The sequence below is a fragment of the Elaeis guineensis genome, chromosome 12 (assembly GCF_000442705.2).
Source record: "Elaeis guineensis isolate ETL-2024a chromosome 12, EG11, whole genome shotgun sequence".
Classification (NCBI taxonomy): Eukaryota; Viridiplantae; Streptophyta; class Magnoliopsida; order Arecales; family Arecaceae; genus Elaeis; species Elaeis guineensis.
In genome coordinates, this window is record NC_026004.2 from 15,609,584 (window position 1) to 15,630,925 (window position 21,342).

The following is a 21,342-nucleotide window of genomic DNA, read 5'->3' on the forward strand; positions in this document are numbered from 1 at the left end:
CAGAATGGAGAAAAAGGATTCATATAGATGACCCCAACTAGTTTGGGATTAAGGCTTAGTTGAGTTGAGTTTTAGAAAAAACAGATTGTGCACATGGTATAGTCTATATAATCAATATGTTTCACTTCGGACCTTTAAAAATCTGAAACTATTTGATTGAACTTCAAACCATGATGTAAGCATATACATCATCACAAGTGCACAGAAGCAGGAATTAAGAAATGAGCATGAGATCCTTGACAGACATAAAAGTGGAGACAACAGAAGCAAGAGTCATGATAGAGTTTCAGAAAAATTAAGAATTACTGATCTTACGTTGGGACAACTTCTGGTGCGGTTTGTCTATTCCCTTTATTTTTTTTATGGATTTCTGGAAAACCAGCTTCATGCTATTACAGTCTAAGAAATCATTGCAAGATGATTATATTAATCATCTAATTGTAACAACTGGCCTTTTATAAAAGTATATCTGATGTTGAATTTGAAGCCAAGATAAAAGGTTGTTAATAAGCAGAAGAGCTGTAGAACGAAAGGGACAAGATGTAGGACAGTAGGATGTATATCAATAGAGTAAGGTTTTATTTTTGTGGATAAAATCAATAAAAGAAACAAATTAAATGACTCCAATATACCTTAAATTTATCATCTGAGTATTAGAATGTACTTTTGATTCTTCGGATTGCCGAAGGAAGTTTCAGATAAAAGCATAAAGGCACTGGAATATAGGGATGGAAAAATTAAAACAATAGAGGCTAAAATTTGGATTCCACATATGAGCATAGCCCATCAGATTCTCTGCACATCGCCCTCAGCTCTAACTGGAGGGGCTCTATGGAATGTGCCTTGCTCTTGCATTGCTCAAAAGTCAAAACTATTTACCGTAGGCTTTCATGTATTCTTTTTAAGAAAACAACAGTATTATTCAACTAATATATATCAAAAGTTTTATCTGATGAATGATTTCATAAAGCCAGCTCTTGGAGAAGTTAATGATGATCGCGTAACTTGAGATGTTAAATCAGAGAGGATAGTGGTGACATTAATCATGCTAAAGTTGTTTTTAATTGTATTTTGGTTAGGATAATTAAAAAATCACAACTATTTTCATATTTAAATATTTTTTAAGGCTTTATATGGATTATGATTCCTTAATCTTAATGCCATATATACTGATGCGTAGTCGTTGATAGCACCAAAAATAACTCTACTCACTACGTAGGTAGGATGAGTCGAGATCGTATCCTCAGGGACCTTGGACTAAGTTGAGATTGCAAGATAAAAGAAAGAAACATTGTTTTTGATTTAGAAAATAAATTATCTTAAAATTAAGGTAATTAGAAAATAAAGAACTTGGGAGTTTTGAATCACTTTGCACTAGCAGAGTTGTATCTCTTTTTCTTTTTTTTTTTAATTAAATGGATGCGATTAATCTTAGGAAAAATACCTATCTTTTCTCGGCACGCTCCGTACCCGTAGATCACGGCGCGTCTCCGGAAAGTATTGGGTAAATAACTCTTCTTTCCTCGGCATGCCCCGTATCCGTAGATCACGGCGCGTCTCCGGAAAGTAAAAGCTATTCCTAATATTCATCTAACAAGAAAGCATAAATAAAAACATATAAATGAGAACAATTAAAGAACTCATGACAATTTAAATAAAAAACATAATCTTTATTGCATATAAAGAAATACAGGAAAGTTTAGAACAATAAACCATCTCTGTGTCGTTACAAAATTTCTTCTCCACTCCCGAGACTGCCAGCCTAGCTGCTCATGAAGTAGTCCCTTTCTATTCCTCTATGCAAGGCTCTAGAAGAATTTCTGGGCTCCCTCCCTTCCAATGAGAGTATAAAAGTCTTTTTATAGGGGTTAGGAGGGAGGAGTTTTATATGATTTTCCGATGTGGGACTAAAAAAATACAAATCTTTCAAAACATTTCTAAATATTATTTTTTTCCTTATTTTGAACTTGTCTGCCGTGCGCCCACACCCGCGTCAGCGCCCGTCCCGCGTCCACGCCGCGTCCCGCGTGTTCACGCGCGCCCACGAGCCCATGCTGCCCACATTCACGCGCCAGCTTTCTTTTGTTTTGAATTCACGTCAAACCGCGCCCAAAGCTTTTGAATTCACGTGAAACCGCCCAGAGAAAATCAACGTGAACCACCTTTTCACATACCAAAAAGAAACTTTTGTTTCTTTACAATGACATCTGTATCCTTTTGGATTCCTTGCATAGTATCTTCATTTTCTATAATACCGGATGCGTCTTTCTTTTATTTTAATTTTATTTTAAGTCCAAATTTCTTCAAACTTGAGTCTTTTTGATCTATGAATCGGACTCTTTGTATCGGCGATCATCTTTCCTGTAAAACATAAAAAAAATATCAAATTATTAATAAATAAAATAAATTAAATATGATTTTCTGCTTTAAACGACTTAAATTATGTGTTTATCACACCCCCCAACTTGAATTTTGCTCGTCCTCGAGTAAAATAGATATATCAGCATTGTGTACTGACTCGATTTTGAATCAAAAATTAGGTTAGACATCCCAAAAGGTAGATGATACTTGGTCAGACCATTAAAGAGATATTTCATTGGATTATCAATTTGACCCAATTAGTGGTTGAGTATTAACTAAAGAAATTTCAGAGCTTTTCTTTCACCAACTCCCCACTTTACTCTTTAAATCCTCTAACTTAATGGGAAAGAAGTTTATTATCTTCTTGCAATTTAGTCTCCTTAATATATATATTATTATTATTATTTTTTTATTATTATTATTATATAACATTGCCTACCTTTTTATGCGAACCACAACGCTTACTTAGGCGAAAGGGCCCGGTTACTCAGTAGGAAACCAATAATTTTTTTTTTTTTTTTTTTAAGGAGAAATTTTTTTTTTAAGGAGATTTTTTTTTTTTTTTTTTTTTGCATACCTCGATCTTTCCATCCAATTTCTCATGAAGCAGATTCTTTATTGAGATCAGTAAGAAGAGGGTTTGTAGAATCACTCCTAAAATTTGATCTAGTTTAAACCCTACCATTCATTGGATTTTCTTAATAATTTATTCCTCAGTACCTCTAAAATTATCTTGACCGTTAATCATTCATTTATTAGGATGCCTAATAAAATTTGAATCCACAAAACTAATTATTTCTGACCATACTCGAGGATTTGATTAATTTTCTCCCCCCCAACTTAATCTACATTGTCCTCAATGGAGTAGGAAAGCAAAGAAAATAAAAGGAGAGAGTGCACCTGGGAAATTTTGCTTTGAAAGTTGAAGATAGCTTCATTGATTAATAGGCTCTTATTCTAAATTCCTGCAGCTGCGGTAAAGTAAAAAAAAATATGAAATCGTTGGGTTGCCTCCCAACAAGCGCTAAGTTTTATGTCTTCAGCCAGACGTCAAGTTTATTAACAGACTCTTCCATACAGAGTGGTCCTTTATTCTTTAAAAAAAATGATGATCAGTTAAAACAAAATAGAAGAAATTTGGGTTGCCTCCCAAAAAGCGCTAAGTTTTACGTCTTCAGCCAGACGTCATATGCAATAAAACCAACAAAAGATGGGTAATGGCTCATACTTGATTGTCCATGGAGGAGTGGTTTTATCATGTGGTGTATCCAACAATATGTTAACTTCTTTCATATATCCCTTAAAGTCATACACTCCAAAGTGAGCCAAGCAAGTATCTAAGGGTTCAGGTGCTAGAATTGTGGGTGTTGCATCTTCTATAATATCTTCTAGTGTATCTACTTTGAAGCAAGTATCCATTGATGGTCCTTGGGAAGCACCAAACACATTCAGTCTCAATTTCTTATTCCCAAACGATACGTCCATGACTCCTGTCCTACAATTGATGCATGCATTTGCCGTAGCTAGGAAGGGTCGTCCTAAGATAATGGGAATTTGTCTGGGGTTGCCACTTAATTCCATATCGAGAACCAGAAAATCAACTGGAAAGTAAAACTCATCTACCTTGACCAAGACATCCTCAAGCATTCCACGTGGTTCCTTAATTGATCTGTCGGCTAACTGTAATGTGACTGATGTGGGTTTCAGTTCTCCGAATCCAAAGAGTTCATACACCGAACTAGGTAAAAGATTCACACTTGCCCCTAAATCTAGAAGAGCTTTTTCAATGTGATAATCTCCTATAACACAGAAAATGATGGGGGCTCCTGGGTCCTTAAGCTTTGGAGGAGTGGCATGCTGGACGACAGAACTAGCCTGTTCAGTGAGACGTACTTTCTTTGGGATTTGTGATCTAGATTTACGTTTTTGGGTACACAAATCCTTCAAAAATTTGGCATAAGCAGGGACCTGTTTGATTGCATCTAAAAGGGGAAGATTAATTTGGACTTGCTTAAACAATTCCAACATCTCATCGAGTTTTCCTCCCTTCTTATCTGCAGGAATAGGGGCTTTCAGGGCATCCGAAAATGGGGCTTTAGGCAAGTAAGATGATTCCGGTGCAGTTGGTTCCTTCTCTATTTTCAGGTCCTCCTTGTTCTTGGGTAATTTGGATTCGGTTAGAGGTTTAGGGTCAGTCTCATTGGTTTTACTAGTGTGTTCAATGACCTTCCCACTTCTCAGAGTCATGATTGATTTGGCATGTTCAGAAAAAGCTTCTGGGGTATTATAACTCTCAATCATAAATTGCCCTCTTGGGTTGCTCTCGGGTTGGCTAGGTAATTTTCCTTCTTCCCTCCTACTGAATGCAGTCGCTAGTTGACCTATTTGGTTTTCTAGCTTAGCAATGGATTGTGTGTGGGAGTTAAGGATCTGAGTGTTGACTTCTAATCGTTCTAGTGCTTTCAGAACTTTTTCCTCAAAAGCTGAGCTGTGACCAGTAGTAGATGGTTGAGGAGCATTTTGAAATTGATGGTATGATCCATGCCTATATGTTGGGTCTTGATATTGAGGTCGAGGTGTGGCAGGACCAACCACTGGTTGTGGTCTCCAGGAAAAATTTGGATGGTTTCTCCAGCCGGGGTTATAAGTGTTCGAATATGGATCGTTTCCTGGTCTGCGAGCTTGTTGGACTTGAGCTTGCTGAACCTGCTCGTGCACAAACTCAGGAAATTGAGGTGCGGCTGGGCATTCACCAACAAAATGGTTCGGACTTGCACACAATGCACATACTTCTTGGATTGGGTTAGGTAGAATCGGGGATTGTCCAGTATTTAGAAGACGATCTAATTTTTGGGACAGTTCATCTACCTTTTGATGGATATCTATGGCATTTCCTACTTCATATATTCCACCTCTTTTTGGGTTTAACATGGGTTTATCTCTAATAGAGGCAGACATATGATGTAATGAATTTTCACTTAAAATTTCAAACAGTTGCCATGCCTCATCCTCACTTTTCAGCTTGAATGTCCCACCGCATGATGCATCGACCATTTGTCGATGTCTTTCAGAGAGCCCATCATAAAAATATTGGATTAACTGCCACTTGGGTACAGCATGGTGGGGACATTTTCTAATAAGGTCTTTTAATCTCTCCCATGTTTCATGAAACATTTCTCCATCTAATTGGGAAAAACTAGTTATGGCTTTCCTTATTTGATTAGTTTTTCCTATGGGAAAATATTTCTTGAGAAACTCTCCTTGCAGCTGGTCCCAGGTTGATATAGTCATGGAATCCAAAGTATGTAGCCAGTATTTGGCTTTGTCCTTAAGTGAAAAAGGGAATAATTTCAACCTAAGAGCATCATCGGAGAAGTTGTGAATTTTGACAGTTGAGCATATTTCAAGAAATTCTTCAAGATGTTTATAAGGGTCCTCATTACTAAGTCCATAAAATGAAGGTAACATTTGGATTATACTGGACTTAATTTCATATTGAGTGGCCTCCACAGGGGGCACTTGAATACAAGGAGAGTAGGTATATGTGGAAGGAGTAAAGTACTCCTTCAATTGCTTGGGTGGATCATTCTCCTGATTTCGGTCCATATTTTTACGTCTGTTGGCTCTAAAGGTTCTTTCTATTTCTGGATCAAAAGGTTGGATTTCTGGTCGTAACGATCTACGGCCAAGTATACACCTTACAATTATACTGTAGAGCAAACACAAATTTTTTTTTTTTTATAATATATATTTTTATAATAAAGTGAGAAAAGAATGAAGAAAATCTAAAGAGAAGAACCTAAGAATCTTAAATCTATGAAAAGGAAGAAATTAGTTAATGTTTAGATGTTAATTGCAATCAACTTAAACAATCATAGACTCTCTATCCTAAGGTTAACTTAGATCTAGACAGCTCCTAACTTTCAAGACCGCCTTTGAGCACTCCAAGCTCAAAACTGACTAACTGACTCGGTCAGGTAAGCGTAAGATGTGGGAGGTTTCCTGCTCGTTGCTTTCCTTAGACACCAACTAAGTTGGCCAGGTCAGTCAATGGAACCAATTGAAAACCACTTTCTTTAACCACTTGCCTTAGACACCGAGCAATTAACCAATCCGCACTCGGTTCAACTCTCGAGCTTTCTTATCCTATTGAGCTCAAAATTCCTAGGGCTGACGTCTAGTTGATTTTAAATTAAGGTTTAGGTTATGCAAATGCAAGGGAGTGATTTGTGGGCCAAAGAAGGGTGATCAAATCCCCACCTTATCTAGTTAATGGGTTATTGCCCTTAAGATTAATTATGAAGATGCAATGCAAAGAAACAAGGTGTCCAATCAAGTTAGAAATTTTTATACTTGAGGTTACGCTATTTTAGTTAAGTGTTATGAAATGTCAGTGGTTTTTTTTTTTTTTAATTTTATCTTTTTATATATATATATATATATTTTTTTTTTTTTTTTTTAGTTTTGCAAGAAAATAAATTTAAGTGATTAAGTCTAAAAAGCAATAAATCACTGGGCTATGAAAAGTAGCAAATTATTCTAAGCAGCAAAATTCCTAAGTAGTAAATTAGTTATGCAAGGTAATTCTGTAATTATGCAAATAAGATTATCTAGCTAGAAAGCACTGAAAAAAAATTTAAAACGAGAAATAAAAACTGAAAAGTATTTTTTTTTTTTTCAATTTTTTAATTCAACCGTGCCAAGATCCCCGGCAACGGCGCCAAAATTTGATGCGTAGTCATTGATAGCACCAAAAATAACTCTACTCACTATGTAGGTAGGATGAGTCGAGATCGTATCCTCAGGGACCTTGGGCTAAGTTGAGATTGCAAGATAAAAGAAAGAAACGTTGTTTTTGATTTAGAAAATAAATTATCTTAAAATTAAGGTAATTAGAAAATAAAGAACTTGGGAGTTTTGAATCACTTTGCACTAGCAGAGTTGTATCTCTTTTTCTTTTTTTTTTTAATTAAATGGATGCGATTAATCTTAGGAAAAATACCTATCTTTCCTCGGCACGCTCCGTACCCGTAGATCACGGCGCGTCTCCGGAAAGTATTGGGTAAATAACTCTTCTTTCCTCGGCACGCCCTGTATCCGTAGATCACGGCGCGTCTCCGGAAAGTAAAAGCTATTCCTAATATTAATCTAAAAAGAAAGCATAAATAAAAACATATAAATGAGAACAATTAAAGAACTCATGACAATTTAAATAAAAAACATAATCTTTATTGCATATAAAGAAATACAGGAAAGTTTAGAACAATAAACCATCTCTGTGTCGTTACAAAATTTCTTCTCCACTCCCGAGACTGCCAGCCTAGCTGCTCATGAAGTAGTCCCTTTCTATTCCTCTATGCAAGGCTCTAGAAGAATTTCTGGGCTCCCCCCCTTCCAATGAGAGTATAAAAGTCTTTTTATAGGTGTTAGGAGGGAGGAGTTTTATATGATTTTCCGATGTGGGACTAAAAAAATACAAATCTTTCAAAACATTTCTAAATATTATTTTTTTCCTTATTTTGAACTTGTCTGCCGTGCGCCCACACCCGCGTCAGCGCCCGTCCCGCATCCACGCCGCGTCCCGCGTCCGCGCCCCGCGTCCACGCCGCGTCCCGCGTGTTCACGCGCGCCCACGAGCCCATGCTGCCCACATTCACGCGCCAACTTTCTTTTGTTTTGAATTCACGTCAAACCACGCCCAAAGCTTTTGAATTCACGTGAAACCGCCCAGAGAAAATCAACGTGAACCACCTTTTCACATACCAAAAAAATTTTTTGTTTCTTTACAATGACATCTGTATCCTTTTGGATTCCTTGCATAGTATCTTCATTTTCTATAATACCGGATGCGTCTTTCTTTTATTTTAATTTTATTTTAAGTCCAAATTTCTTCAAACTTGAGTCTTTTTGATCTATGAATCAGACTCTTTGTATCGGCGATCATCTTTCCTGTAAAACATAAAAGGAAGCATCAAATTCTTAATAAATAAAATAAATTAAATATGATTTTCTGCTTTAAATGACTTAAATTATGTGTTTATCATATACTCACATTCTTCCTAAAGAAAATGTTCATGGTGCAGCTTCTTCTTTCCCCTGAGTCTGATGAATCTGCACAGTTATCACAGGTACGTGACCAGAACTTCTATGATGCAATTAACTTTCATTCTTATAATGTCATGCAAGAACCATGACAATTGACTATTCAATTCTATTATTGATACAGATTGAAACAGAAAAGCTATTAGCTCAGCTAGTAGAGTCAGAGATGGAAACACGAACCGTAAGTTGAAAATTAGTTAGTTATGCAAGGGATTTTTCTTGTTATACTCCCACTTTGATTATGCACCATCAGTACTATATGAATATATCTGATATATATAACATATGCCTTGCTTGTTTAACTAATTTTAGCATCTTAACTTTTTATCAAATCATGATGTTTCAATAATTTTACATGCTTAAATTAAGACAGTTGCAGTTCACAATTGAGATTAGTGAACTAATATTATGAAGATATAGCTGGATAAAACCCATGTCCTATATTGGTTAATTCGGAAGAAATGCATCTTATTGTTCCATGGTTAACACTGGCACAGAAGATGGTGAAATAAAACATCTTTGGGGAGACACTGCATAAAACTCTCTTCCCCTTCTCCATAATATTTCTAATGGATTTAGAATCAATAATAGAATATATTGACCATAAAAATGATTGACCCATAGAATCTCACTACATAGTATGGATTCTGTTGCTGATGTGTTATTATTTGGATGATAATCACCAGAAAGTCATCCATCGAAATAACACTCTAAAAGCAGCAAAAGTTATTAATATTACATAGCAATTTTATTTAATTTAAATAATTATTAGAACTGTTGGTACATACTGCTATTCAAGAGTTTATAAATTAATATGCTACACTAAGTGGGGTGATTTACCTTAGCACTGGGTCATACATAGAGTTATACAACCACACAAGACAGGATCTGCAGCTCAAGTGAGGATCATGAAAGTATGGTATAAAATCCTGTCTAAAAGCACTGCTTATTTTCCATGGCCATTCCGTTTGATGTTTGAGCATAAGCAACATTATATTTCTCTTCAGTTGATCCACACCTTATATTTCTCATGGGTTGGTCCTCCCTTTTTTGTTCCTCTACCTACTCATGATCTAAGGAGTTGTTTCATAATGGTAAATCTTACCATCCTAACAACCAATGTGTGTTAGGTAATATACATTGATTCTTTAGTTTGGCATAATAAGTATGCAAATAACCAGGAGATTTTGTGAAAATTCCACAAGTTTAATTTGATTTATTATGCTTTTGCATAATTATTTATATGTAATCTTGCTTTTTTAAAGATCAGTTTCATCACTTCAGAGATGTTCCATCTTAAAATGTGATGAAGAGAAGTCTTATCCAATTTTGCTTTCTCCTTTCTTTTGTTGTCAAGCACCATGAAAGATTAATCCTAGATGATTTATTCTTTAATTTATTAATTACCAAGAAATACAAGGAATACCTTTTTAAATGTAACCGACATTCACTTCAGGGGAAGTGGTATTAATGGAAGCATGCGAGCTACTTTTTGTTTGGATGTAGGATTAGACATGATGTAAAATATATGGAAGATCTTAAGGTAGGAAAAGCCTACAACAGTTCAAATCATTGAACATTCTGGATATTTAAGGATACAGCAAAAGGATCACTACAGAACCTTGGTATTCTGTCAGGACAAAGTATTGACCACTTGGTACAATGCAATGCTTTGGAACTCTTGAGATGTCTTAGTTCACTTTCTTTTCCTGGTCTGGAAGTTAAAGAGGAAAAATGTTGGCATCTTCCTGATAATGATGTAAACCGAGAAGGTACTTGAGTTAAATCGCCATGTAGTTAACCATTTTATACAATCTAACAGTCGAATCACACTACAGAATTCTAGTTAGTGCTTTGTTAACCTTATAGCTTAACACTGACTTGTTTATAATGCCATTTTGATATACTTTGTTTTCAGCAATGTATATAAGATAATCAGGATAAATTATGCATGATGAAGACACAGACCAACGGTATACCTGCTATAAATATTAGTCTCCTTCCCTACAATTTCTCAGATACTTACCAAAATTATTAGAAGAATTTCGAACAACGATTGCTACAAAATAAGCACTCTAGATTTGTACTTTGATCCCAGCAAATTGTAGATGTGTTCTCAATTGCTGATTATCAACCATTTGTATTAACTATTGATTATTTGGTCTTCTACTAAGTTTTTCTTCTTTTTTTTTCTGAAAAAAAAAAAAAGAGAAAAGAAATAGGCCAAGATGGCTTTACAGTTTCTGCTAAGCTGAATTCTCCTCTTTCTTCTTGAAATTGGGATCTGCAGAAAAATGGCACTTACAAAGGGAAAAAGTTCAATTCTATCTGTCATTTCTTTGGATATCAAGCACGAGGATCACTGCCATCTAAGTTTGATTGTGATTATGCACATGTAAGGGTTTATTAAATTAAACCTATATAGTGATGATTTTATTTTTATTTTTCGATTACGCATTCATTCATTTGGCTTAAATTCAAATGCAGGCTCTTGGACATGCTTCCTATCATCTTCTTGCAGCTGGGCTTAATGGTTACATGGCTACAGTGACAAATCTTAAAAATGATGTGTACAAGTGGAGATGTGGTGGTGCTCCATTTACAGTTAGTTTATTACAACTTTACCCCCTTTGCTTGATATACTCTCAATGATTGCTCTGAATATGACATAATTATCCTTAACAATTAGGAGGTTCTCTGTGGTTTTTGTGGGAGCCCATTATATCTTCTGACTGAAGGATCCAATATTTGTTTTTGGTAGCTGGAAATACCTGAGGCTCGACGCGGTTATGTTTATATATTTGAACATAGAAATATCTGGCCCATAAATTTACTAACAGCAGATGTATCATGACAGACCTTCTTTTCTAACATGGAATATCCCAGCCTGTAATCTTAGAAAGAACAACAAGTCTTGAATGTCAGTTATTCTTTTTAAACTTTCAATACCGGAAATGTTAATGAACTCAAAATAATCATGCATACCAAAAAAAAAAAAAGCTTTCTTTTTGTTGACCAGTATTAACCAACTTTAAGTAATGAGATTTTTAAATGTTGATTGGTTTTAGAGGCAGGAAATGTAATGAGATGAGGTACACTACGTCAATAGAAGTCCTCTGCATACCTTTCTTCTGATTGTCTTTTCAGAGACCCAGGATGCACAGCATTTGGCTAAAGTTGGGTCCACTAGTGAGAGACGAAAGAAGAAATGGAAGTCTCTGATACCACTGGATGATCAATAAATGTGTATTGGACTATTTCCTGTGATGTTATTTACTAATAGCATAGTTGATTGTTCTATCCTGGAAAAAAGATGAGTTTTTTTTATGAAATTTGTTATTCATCCAGCAAGCCTTACACATTTCTTAGAATTATATTTTATAGAATGTGCAGCCGTGTCACCTGTCAACTCATGAGATGGGTTTGGGGAGTGACAGTTTTTGTATGAATGGCTACTAGAGATAGTTGTCATACAGTCTAACACCCTATGATGCATGGAGATGGATATGAGATACAGAGACAAGCTACAGAAATGCTGATACGACAGTATCTTGAAAAGGAGGACAGAATACAGCTAGGGCATGTCAACAAATACACACACACACATATATATAAATCAAGTGTGCTATCTTTCCTTGAAAAGAAAACCTGAGTAAGTAACATAATTCATACTTTATATGATTGTATCAAATTTACATGCTCATTATTTAGTCATAACTCAAAACAATAGACCTGAACCTGTACTTCATATTGTAATATTAATACCATAAATCCCGAAATTGACCATTCACCTTTAAAAGATTAATATTTGAAAAGGAAAGGGAATGCGCTCCCCTACATTTTTTGGAGGTATGAAGAGAGTATCTCTGGCGGTCTAGTAAGTATTCAGAGCATCTTTTTAATTTGAAACAATTGAATTCTTCGCACAAATATTAGACATGTATCTAAGAAGTATCTATCATATTCGACATGGATACATCATGTGATCTAAAGTACATGTGCTTCCTAGATAGTACCTTGTTGGCTTTATTTCTGGCTGACGTTGCCTATATACTCAACTTGTCCTCACACTGATCTCCATCAGCTTTGTTTAGACCTCTTAAATGCTTATAATTTATTTCTTTAACCAGCAGTTTTTGGGCTTAAGTCTGTTTTTGTTGCTTGATGAGTACATGGACATTTGCTTGATCAGTGATCCATACTAGCTTGTTATTTTGAGTTAATTTTTAAAATTAAGCAAATAATTTGATATATGTCTTCCTATAGTGCTATTTTTTTCATTTGCAGCAACCCAATGACTTCAAATTTAAACTACTACAATTTTACATTTCAATTGAAATATTTATTCTCCAAAAATTACCTTTTCAGTGTATTAAAATTAGATTACTGATTCTGTAATACATTCACAAAACACTGACAATTTGGATGGTATCCTTGGCAACTTGCTTCTCAAGAGCACAACTTTGGCATGAACAAGAACATGATCAGCTGACATACATTAAAATTTCTGTTGTCTTAAATATTCAATTGACAGGCTATGATGACTGTAAGGAGGCTGCTGCGTGGGCCCGGGTCTTCTTTGATTGGCAAACCATCAATTCATCCAGTTGCAGTGGATTTAAAGGGAAAACCATATGAGTAAGTAGTTACTTTCTTTGATAACATCATTTGATATTGCTGTACTCGATGCATACATCCTACTTTGCAAGTGAGTCTTCATTTCGAAAGCTAACCATTATTCTCCACCTGTCAAAGTTTAGCCAAACCTACCAATCTTGTGACTTGTATTTCACTCAATTCGTAAAGTTGTGGTAGTTGCAATTCTATTTTAAACTCTTAGGTTAAAGGCATTTCACTTTCAGAGGGATATATAATTTAATGCTGGGCTGATCGAAGGGTCGGTTAAAGGAGCAGGAGATTGAAAAAGACTTCGGCTGGAAATAAGACTTGGCTATGGATAGAAATCAGTGGTTTGATTTACAAAATTAAACTCCAAATAAAATGGAGAGGCTTGCTATGCATGTTTTGCTTATTTATCCTTTGTTCCTTATAGTTCAAATTCAAAGCCTTTTGCCATGCTTATGTCATTACACTTTACCATCCAAAATTAACATACTTGACTTTGTCCTCTACAGTTAACATAAGAATGGTAAGAGGCTTTAAATTGGAACTATAAGGAACAAAGGTTAAATAAGCAATGGTAAAAGGTTTTAAATTGGACTATCATTCACGATGTAGTATATAACATATTTGACAAATATGGCAGAAATTTCTCCAGAAAATATATAGATACCAATGGTTAACATTTTAACATTAACTTATTTATATATAATTACCACAATTTGAAAGAATTTGTTGGCTTTGCTGTTCACAGGTTGTTGCTTCGTGATGCTGAAAAATTCTTGATGGATGATCTTTACTCCAATCCAGGGCCCATTCAATATATAGGATCAGGTTCTGACAACAAGACCATATGTCTGAGTGTAGAGGACCAGGATTACATGGGGAGGGTCACGGAGTTGCAAGCTTACCTTGAGAAGGTATATTCAGAGAGTTTCTCTTGTAGAACTCATCCCTTTCTCCTCACCTTAAAAAGAGATCTCATATGTCTACGAAGTTGTCAATGAAAAAATGATGGGCTCGAAATAAAATAATATTATATTTTTTGAAGGTACTCAGAGGCTCAAAATGCTCATTGTTTCATTGCAAAATGACCTCATGGGTATTTATGACCACTAGGAGAACTTACTAAACACAATACATCACTAAATAATTATTTATAATACTTCTTCCCAAGGGTCATCCATATTCCGAGATTAACATATAATTACTCATTACTCATACATCTTCTAGATAATGGGAGTTTCTATATGACTCTTAGACTCCCAAAACTCTTAGACTTCCAACACTAATAATAGTACAATTAAATTTATTTACTAACACCCTCCTTAAACTTAATTGTATTCCATCCTTCATGCCAAGTAAGTTCTTGAACTTGTGAAAATGATTTGTTGCAAGTGACTTGGTGAAGATATCGACAACTTGATCATGAGTCTTTGCATAAGTTAACTCCATATTCTTGTCCTTTACATGCTCCCTTATGAAATGAAGATGCCTTCATTGTTTTGCTTGACCTCTAAGCCGAGAAAATATGACATAAGCTCCAAATCTGTCATCTCAAACTCTAGGGTCATAACTTGCTTGAATTCTTCAAATATTTGAGGGTTGTTTCCTACAAAAATAAGATCATCTGCATACAAAGAAACAAGCAATATATCTTCATTCTTCTTCTTCACATATAAGGTATGCTCATATGAACATTGCATGAAGTCATTAGCTTTGAAGTATGCATCAATTCTACTATTCCATGCTCTAGGTGCTTGTTTCAAGCCATAGAGTGCATTCTTCAGCTTTAAGACTTTTTCTTCATGATCCTTCTTCACATACCTTTCAGATTGATTCACATAGACTTCTTCTTCTAAAAATCCATTCAAAAAAGCTGATTTGACATCCATTTGAAGATTGGCCATTTGAATTGTGCTGTAATAGAGATGAGTAATCTTATAGTTTTCATGCGAGTAATTGGGGTGAACACTTCTTCATAGTCGATACCAGCTTGTTGCTTGTAGCCTTTAGCCACCAATCTTGCTTTGTACTTCTCTATATATCCTTGAACATTCTTCTTCTTCTTGTAAACCCATTTAACACCTATGGATTTATGGCCTTCAGGGAGAGTAGTAAGTTCTCAAGTATCATTTTTCTTTATTGCTTTGATCTCCTCATCCATGACGGCTTTCCAAATCTTATCTTGTATTGCTTCTTTAAAAGAAATATTTTCATTATTAGCCAAAAGACAAATGAGATTAAGTTCGTTTGTTACCTCATATAGCTCTTGCAAACTCCTTATCTTCCTTTACATTGGACTATCATCCAAAGGAGGTGATACTCTTGAATGTGAAGATGAAGGTGATGAAGAAATTTCAAAACGCACTTTTGATTCTTTCTCTTCTTCTTCCTTCTCTTCATAAAATAGCTCTTTATTTGATTGCCAACTCCACATACCATCTTCATGAAACTCCACATCTCTACTAATATGAATCCTTTTAGTTTTTAGATCAAAGAGCTTGTAGGCTTTAGATCGAGCATCATACCCGATGAAGATAAACTTTTTACTCTTGTCTTCAAGCTTCATTCGTCTTTGGTCTGGGGTATGAGCATAGGTAGTACTGTCAAAATGGGCTAGCCTGGCCCAGCCCATAAGAGCCTAAAATTTGATGGGCCGGGCCAGGCTAGGCCCATCCAGAAAATGGGACGTAATATTGCTGGCCCAACCTAGCCCTTTAAAGGCCGTGAGCCGTGCCGGACCAGTCCATAGGCCTTGAATCTCAAATGACTGATAAAAAAAAATTAATAATCTGATAAAAAAATCAACATATCATCAATTGAAAGTTGAAACATCATTAATTCAACCATTTAAAATTCAAAAATTCAACCCAAATATTAATAAAGTAGAAATTAAAAGTTTCAAACATCACCAATTCAATAATTCATCACACTAAACCATGTAAAATACTAAAATTTAATGTCCACAATAAATCATATTTCACTATCTTCATTGGCCTCTTTCTCAAGCTGTACGACATTTGAATCTGCTTGTAATACACTTATCTCAAGGCTATCATCTTCATCTAAAATTTACAATAATAAAAAAATTAGACAATCAATCCTATTGAAAAATAGAAATCAATCATTAATCAAGACATTAAAATAAATCTAAAAAACATAAAAAAATATCATTTGGAGCAAAGCCATGCAATCAATTTCGCGTGCAAATAAGAGTTTGGACATTTTCAGAAAGGAGAGAGCTTCTATATTTGTTCAAAACACGATCTTCAATACTAAAGGCAGATTCAAATGCTACTATAGTAATTGGAATACTTAGCACATCACATGCTATAACTGAAAGATCAGGATATTGTGTAGTATCTCTCCAATACTTTACATCCAAATTACTAAAGTAGTCATAATCAAGTGTTCACTCTTCCAAATAAAGATCCAATTTAGATTTGCCATCATTAGATTTAGTTACGCTCCCATATTTCTTGAACTCCTAAAAAATTTTAAACACATTTACAACAAAAAAAGAAAAATAGATGAGATATCAGATATTAAATAACATATAGCTGAAAAGAAATTAAAATTTTAAAATAATAAATTTTAAAAAATATTCAAAACTTACACTAAAAATTTTTATATCCTTGGTTTTAGCTCCTCCACTTGGCGTAGGCAAAATATTGGATTGAGAATCACTGGCACTTGCACTTGATGATACACTGGACTGCTTGCATATTGTTCATAGAGCTTATACAATTTTATCTTCACAAAATCTTTTTTCTCTTCAACAATAAAAGGATCAATCTTTGAGTAATAAAATTCTAAAAATTCAAGCTTCATGCGTGGGTCAAGAATAGCTCCAAATGCAAGCACTACACTATACTCCTTCCAATATTTGTCAAACTTTTCTTTCATTCTTTCAGTCATATCCCTGATAATCTCATCTTCACAATACAAATTATCATTCAACATACATTCAGTTTTTCAAACTTACAAAAAATATAAGTTGGAGGTCGGATAAGATGAGCCAGAGATCTTATTAGTAGTCTCATAAAATGGTTCTAAGAATTCATATATTTTCTCTCCTTTCCTCCATTCATCGTCTGTTGGACAATATTTGAAATTTCTATCAACCAATTGGAGATTAGCAAAAGTCTTTTCATATTTGAGTGCACTATCAAGCATCAAATATGTTGAATTCCATCTGGTTGATATATCTAACCTTAAACTAATTCCTACATCAAGACCCATTTGCTTAACACATTCTTAAAATTTTTTCGTCCTCCCATCTGATCCCCTCACATATTTGACACTCTCTCTGATTTTACACAGGGATTCACTAGTCACCTTCAAGCCTTCTTGAACAATGAGATTCAGTATGTGAGCAGAGCAACGTATGTGAAAGAATTCTCCATCACATAATAAGCTATTTTGCAAACGAAGATGACCTTTCAAAATATCTAGCATATTATCATTAGATGAAGCATTATCTAAGATAATAGAATTTTTTTTTTTCTCTATACTCCATTTTTTCAAGCAATCAAATATAGTTGAAGCTAATTCAACTCCAGTGTGGGAAGGTTCCATGCGAGCAAAATTGAGAATTTACTGTTTAGTTTTCAATTTTCATCAACAAAGTGAGCAGTTAAACAAATATAACCCTCAGTAGTGCATGCTATCTATACATCAGAAGTCAAACATACTCTATTAGAAATCTTAGCCATAGCTTGTTTAAGCTTCTCTTTCTCTCTCAAATAAATTTTTTGAACATCAGCCACAACAGTATTCCTAGAATTTATCATCACATCTGGATTTATATACTTTGCCCAAGTTCTGATCTTATCATATTTAACAAAATTATAAAGCAAGTCATGTTTAATAATAGCTTCTGCAAGTATTTCACGAGAAATCATTTGATCTATTTTTCTAGATCTTATTTTTCCTACTTGATCAATGATCATTTCGCCCACATTATGATATTCAACCATTTTACAATTTTGCAAATGGCGATGCAAATGTGAAGTTTCATAATTTGAACCATCAGATTTATGACCCACTTTATACTCATGCTTGCAACTATTACACGTTGCTCTTTCAATTCTATCTTTTGCTTTACCAATTTTTGTGAAAAAATTTCAAACATCTGATGTTCCTATTTTCTGCTTCTTATTCATTGATCCAGAAATATTAGATTCAATTTTGATTGAAATTTCTGATGACTGAGATTCCATGATTTGTCAAAAATCTTACATAAAAATTATAAAATATAATAAACAAAAGATACTATGATTGATTCAATAATCAGTATGACTAAAGTAAAATCTAATGAAATAGTTATTTAATTAATAATTTAATATCAATTAATTTAATTTAACATCTAGCTTACAGACTAAAGAGAGTCAGTGAGAGAGATACCAGCTGGTGACTATCGAGAGGGAGAGAAACCGAGGAGGAGGAGGAGGGGAATTGTCTGATCGACGGCATCGGTCATCCGTCAGTCGGCAGCAGTCAGAAAAGAGGGATGTCGATCGACGGAAAGGAGGAGCCCGGAGGAGGGGGATCGTCCGATCAGTGGTCGGAAAGGAGGGCGTCAATCAACGGAAAGGAGGGGCCCGGAGGAGGAGGGGAATCGTCCAGTCGGCGACATCGATCGTCCATTGATCGGTAGCAATCGAAAAGGAGGGGCATCAATCGACGGAAAGGAGAGGTCCGGAGGAGGAAGGGGATCGTCCGATCAGTGGTCGAAAAGGAGGAGGGGCCCGGAGGAGGAGGAAAATCATTCGGTCGGCGGCATCGATCGTCTGTCAGTAGGCGGCGGTCGGAAAGGAGGGGCGTCAATCGACAGAAAGGAAGAGGGGCTCGACGTCCTGCTGCTCGACGGAGGCAATCGTCTTGCTGACGAGGAGGCGGTCGTCCTGCGATGATGTGGGGGCATCGGTGCGACGGCGACGGCCGGTAATGTGGGGGGCAGCGGGGCGGCGGCGACGGTCGGCGATGTGGGCAACGATCGGGATTCGAGAATCGAATTAAAAATATAGGTCCCACTCTCACCGTCCCAACCTCCTAATAAAAATTATAAAACCTAATAGTAATAGGGTTTTTTTTTAATTTTCATGGCCCACCTGGGCTGGCCCGGCCCAACCCATATCAACCCTTGGGCTGATGTGGGACGGGCCAAATAGGCCCGATTGTTATTTGGGCTACCGTATGGCAACCCAGCCCATCCCATTTACAGGGTTGAGCAGGGCTGGCCCTATGGGCTAAGCCCATTTTGACAGCCCTAAGCATAGGCAATACTCCGAAAATCTTCAAGTGTGAGACACTAGGTTGTCTTCCACTCCATGCCTCTTGTGGAGTTATGTCCTCTAGGCTCTTGGTAGGATATCGATTAAGCAAGTAGACCATACAATTTATGACCTTCATCCAAAATTCCTTCGGCATGACCTTCGTCTTCAGCATGCTTCGAAACATATCAAGAATAGTCCGATTCTTTCTCTCCGCCACTTCATTTTGTTGGAAAGAATAAGGTGCCGTCAAGAGTCGCCGAATGCCATGCTCCTCACAAAAATATTCGAACTCTTTGGATGTGAATTTGCCTCCACGATCGGATCGTAAGGCCTTAATGTAGTAGCCATATTCTTTTTCCACCATAGCTTTGAACTTCTTGAATGTGCAAATGCTTCAGACTTCTTCAAAAAATACACCTAAGTTTTCTTACTAAAATCATCAATAAAGGTTAGAAAATAACGATGCTCTCCAAAAGATGTTGGAGAAGTTAGCCCACATATATCAGTGTGGATGAGTTCAAGTGGCTTCTTTACATGATAAGAAGCTTCTTTGGAAAAACTCTTCCTTGGTTGTTTACTAAGAACACACTCTTTACAAAATTATTTTGGAGAGTAAATATGCGATAAGCCATTCACTATCTTCTTGCTTGATAGTTGCTTGAGGCCATCAAAGTGAAGATGACCAAATCTCAAGTGCCAAAGCCATGAGCAATCCTTCACACTTATATTCAAATATTTAGTATTGGCATATTTGATGTTAAGCATAAACATTCTATTTTTTGTCATTTGAACATGGGCTATCAAATTATTTTTTTGTTCTCTCAAAAATAAACTTCTATTTTTCATATGCACATCATATCTTTTCTCTAAAAGTTGTCCCTAACTCAAAATATTGTTCTTCATTTTGGTATGTAATAAACATTAGAGGTAAATTTATGACTTCTATCTTTTAATTGAATAAGAATTTTACCTTTGTCCTTCACATCTACTTTAGAGGAGTCACCAAAAGATACATATCCATTCACCGATTCGTCCAACTCCGCGAATATGTTCTTGTAGCCACACATGTGATTACTTGCATCGGTGTCCAAAAACCATATATTTTGCTCACTGGTGTCATCTTCTTTGCAAGCAAACAACAAGACTTCATTATCATCTTCTTCTTTCTTCTTTGCATAATAAGCCTTCTCTTCAACTTGATTAGCATCATTATACCAACAATCCGAAGCATAATGATCAAGTTTGTTGCAATTAAAATAACGAACTTTGAAATTATCATATCTTCTACCTCTAGATGAGCCTTCTTGTCCATGTCCTCTTTTTAGACTTTAGCTTAACTTCTCTTTGTTATTGTAGCCTCCACGTCCTTGGCCATATTCACGGCCTCTCCATTGGCCACGACCTCATCTTCGGCCTCTTTGACTCCTTTTATTCTTGAAGTCTTCTTTGTTCTCCTTCAAAGAAACCTTGGATTAAAGAACTTGCTCCAAAGGATCTTGCCTCCTCTTGTTGAATCTTTCTTCATGAGCTTGTAGGGAATCCATAAGTTTGTTTACAATCATCTCTTCCAAATCCTTTGACTCCTCGATGGCAACTACAATATAGTCAAATTTGACATCCAACGAGCGCAAAATTTTTTCTACTACTCGGGTGTCATCCATAGTTTCACCGTTCCTCCTCAATTGATTGATAATGGCTAAGACTCTTGTAAAATAATCCGAAACACATTCGGATTCCTTCATTTGTAGGGCTTTAAATTCGCCTCGGAAAGTTTGAAGACGAACTTTCTTCACCTTCTCTACTCCTTTATAAGAAGTTTGGAGGATCTCCCATGTTTGCTTTGAAGTGGTTGCCACCGCGATCTTTTCAAAGGCTAATTCATTTATAGATTGATAGATGAAATATAAGACTTTCTTATCCCTCTTCCGAGACTCCCTTTGTTGATTAGTGAGAGCCTCTCCTTCTCTTGGCTCTTGAC

General features: G+C 35.7%; 1 protein-coding gene and 1 non-coding gene across 4 annotated transcripts in view; both read left to right on the top strand.

Annotated features, from left to right (window-relative positions):
* Window positions 1-21,342, top strand: part of LOC105055023 (pyrophosphate--fructose 6-phosphate 1-phosphotransferase subunit alpha) — a 38,751-nt gene that overhangs the window by 16,004 nt on the left and 1,405 nt on the right. For all 3 annotated transcript variants that reach the window (XM_073246914.1, XM_029267588.2, XM_010936713.3), the window contains 6 exons: window positions 8,445-8,489; window positions 8,588-8,644; window positions 10,754-10,858; window positions 10,951-11,067; window positions 12,998-13,101; window positions 13,838-14,003. In XM_073246914.1, coding sequence (XP_073103015.1) covers window positions 8,445-8,489; window positions 8,588-8,644; window positions 10,754-10,858; window positions 10,951-11,067; window positions 12,998-13,101; window positions 13,838-14,003 — 594 coding nt within the window. The remainder of the gene's footprint in view (window positions 1-8,444; window positions 8,490-8,587; window positions 8,645-10,753; window positions 10,859-10,950; window positions 11,068-12,997; window positions 13,102-13,837; window positions 14,004-21,342) is intronic.
* On the top strand, window positions 5,475-5,580 carry LOC140853043 (small nucleolar RNA R71). Its single transcript, XR_012136121.1, has one exon. It is a non-coding gene; the product is annotated as a small nucleolar RNA R71 (small nucleolar RNA).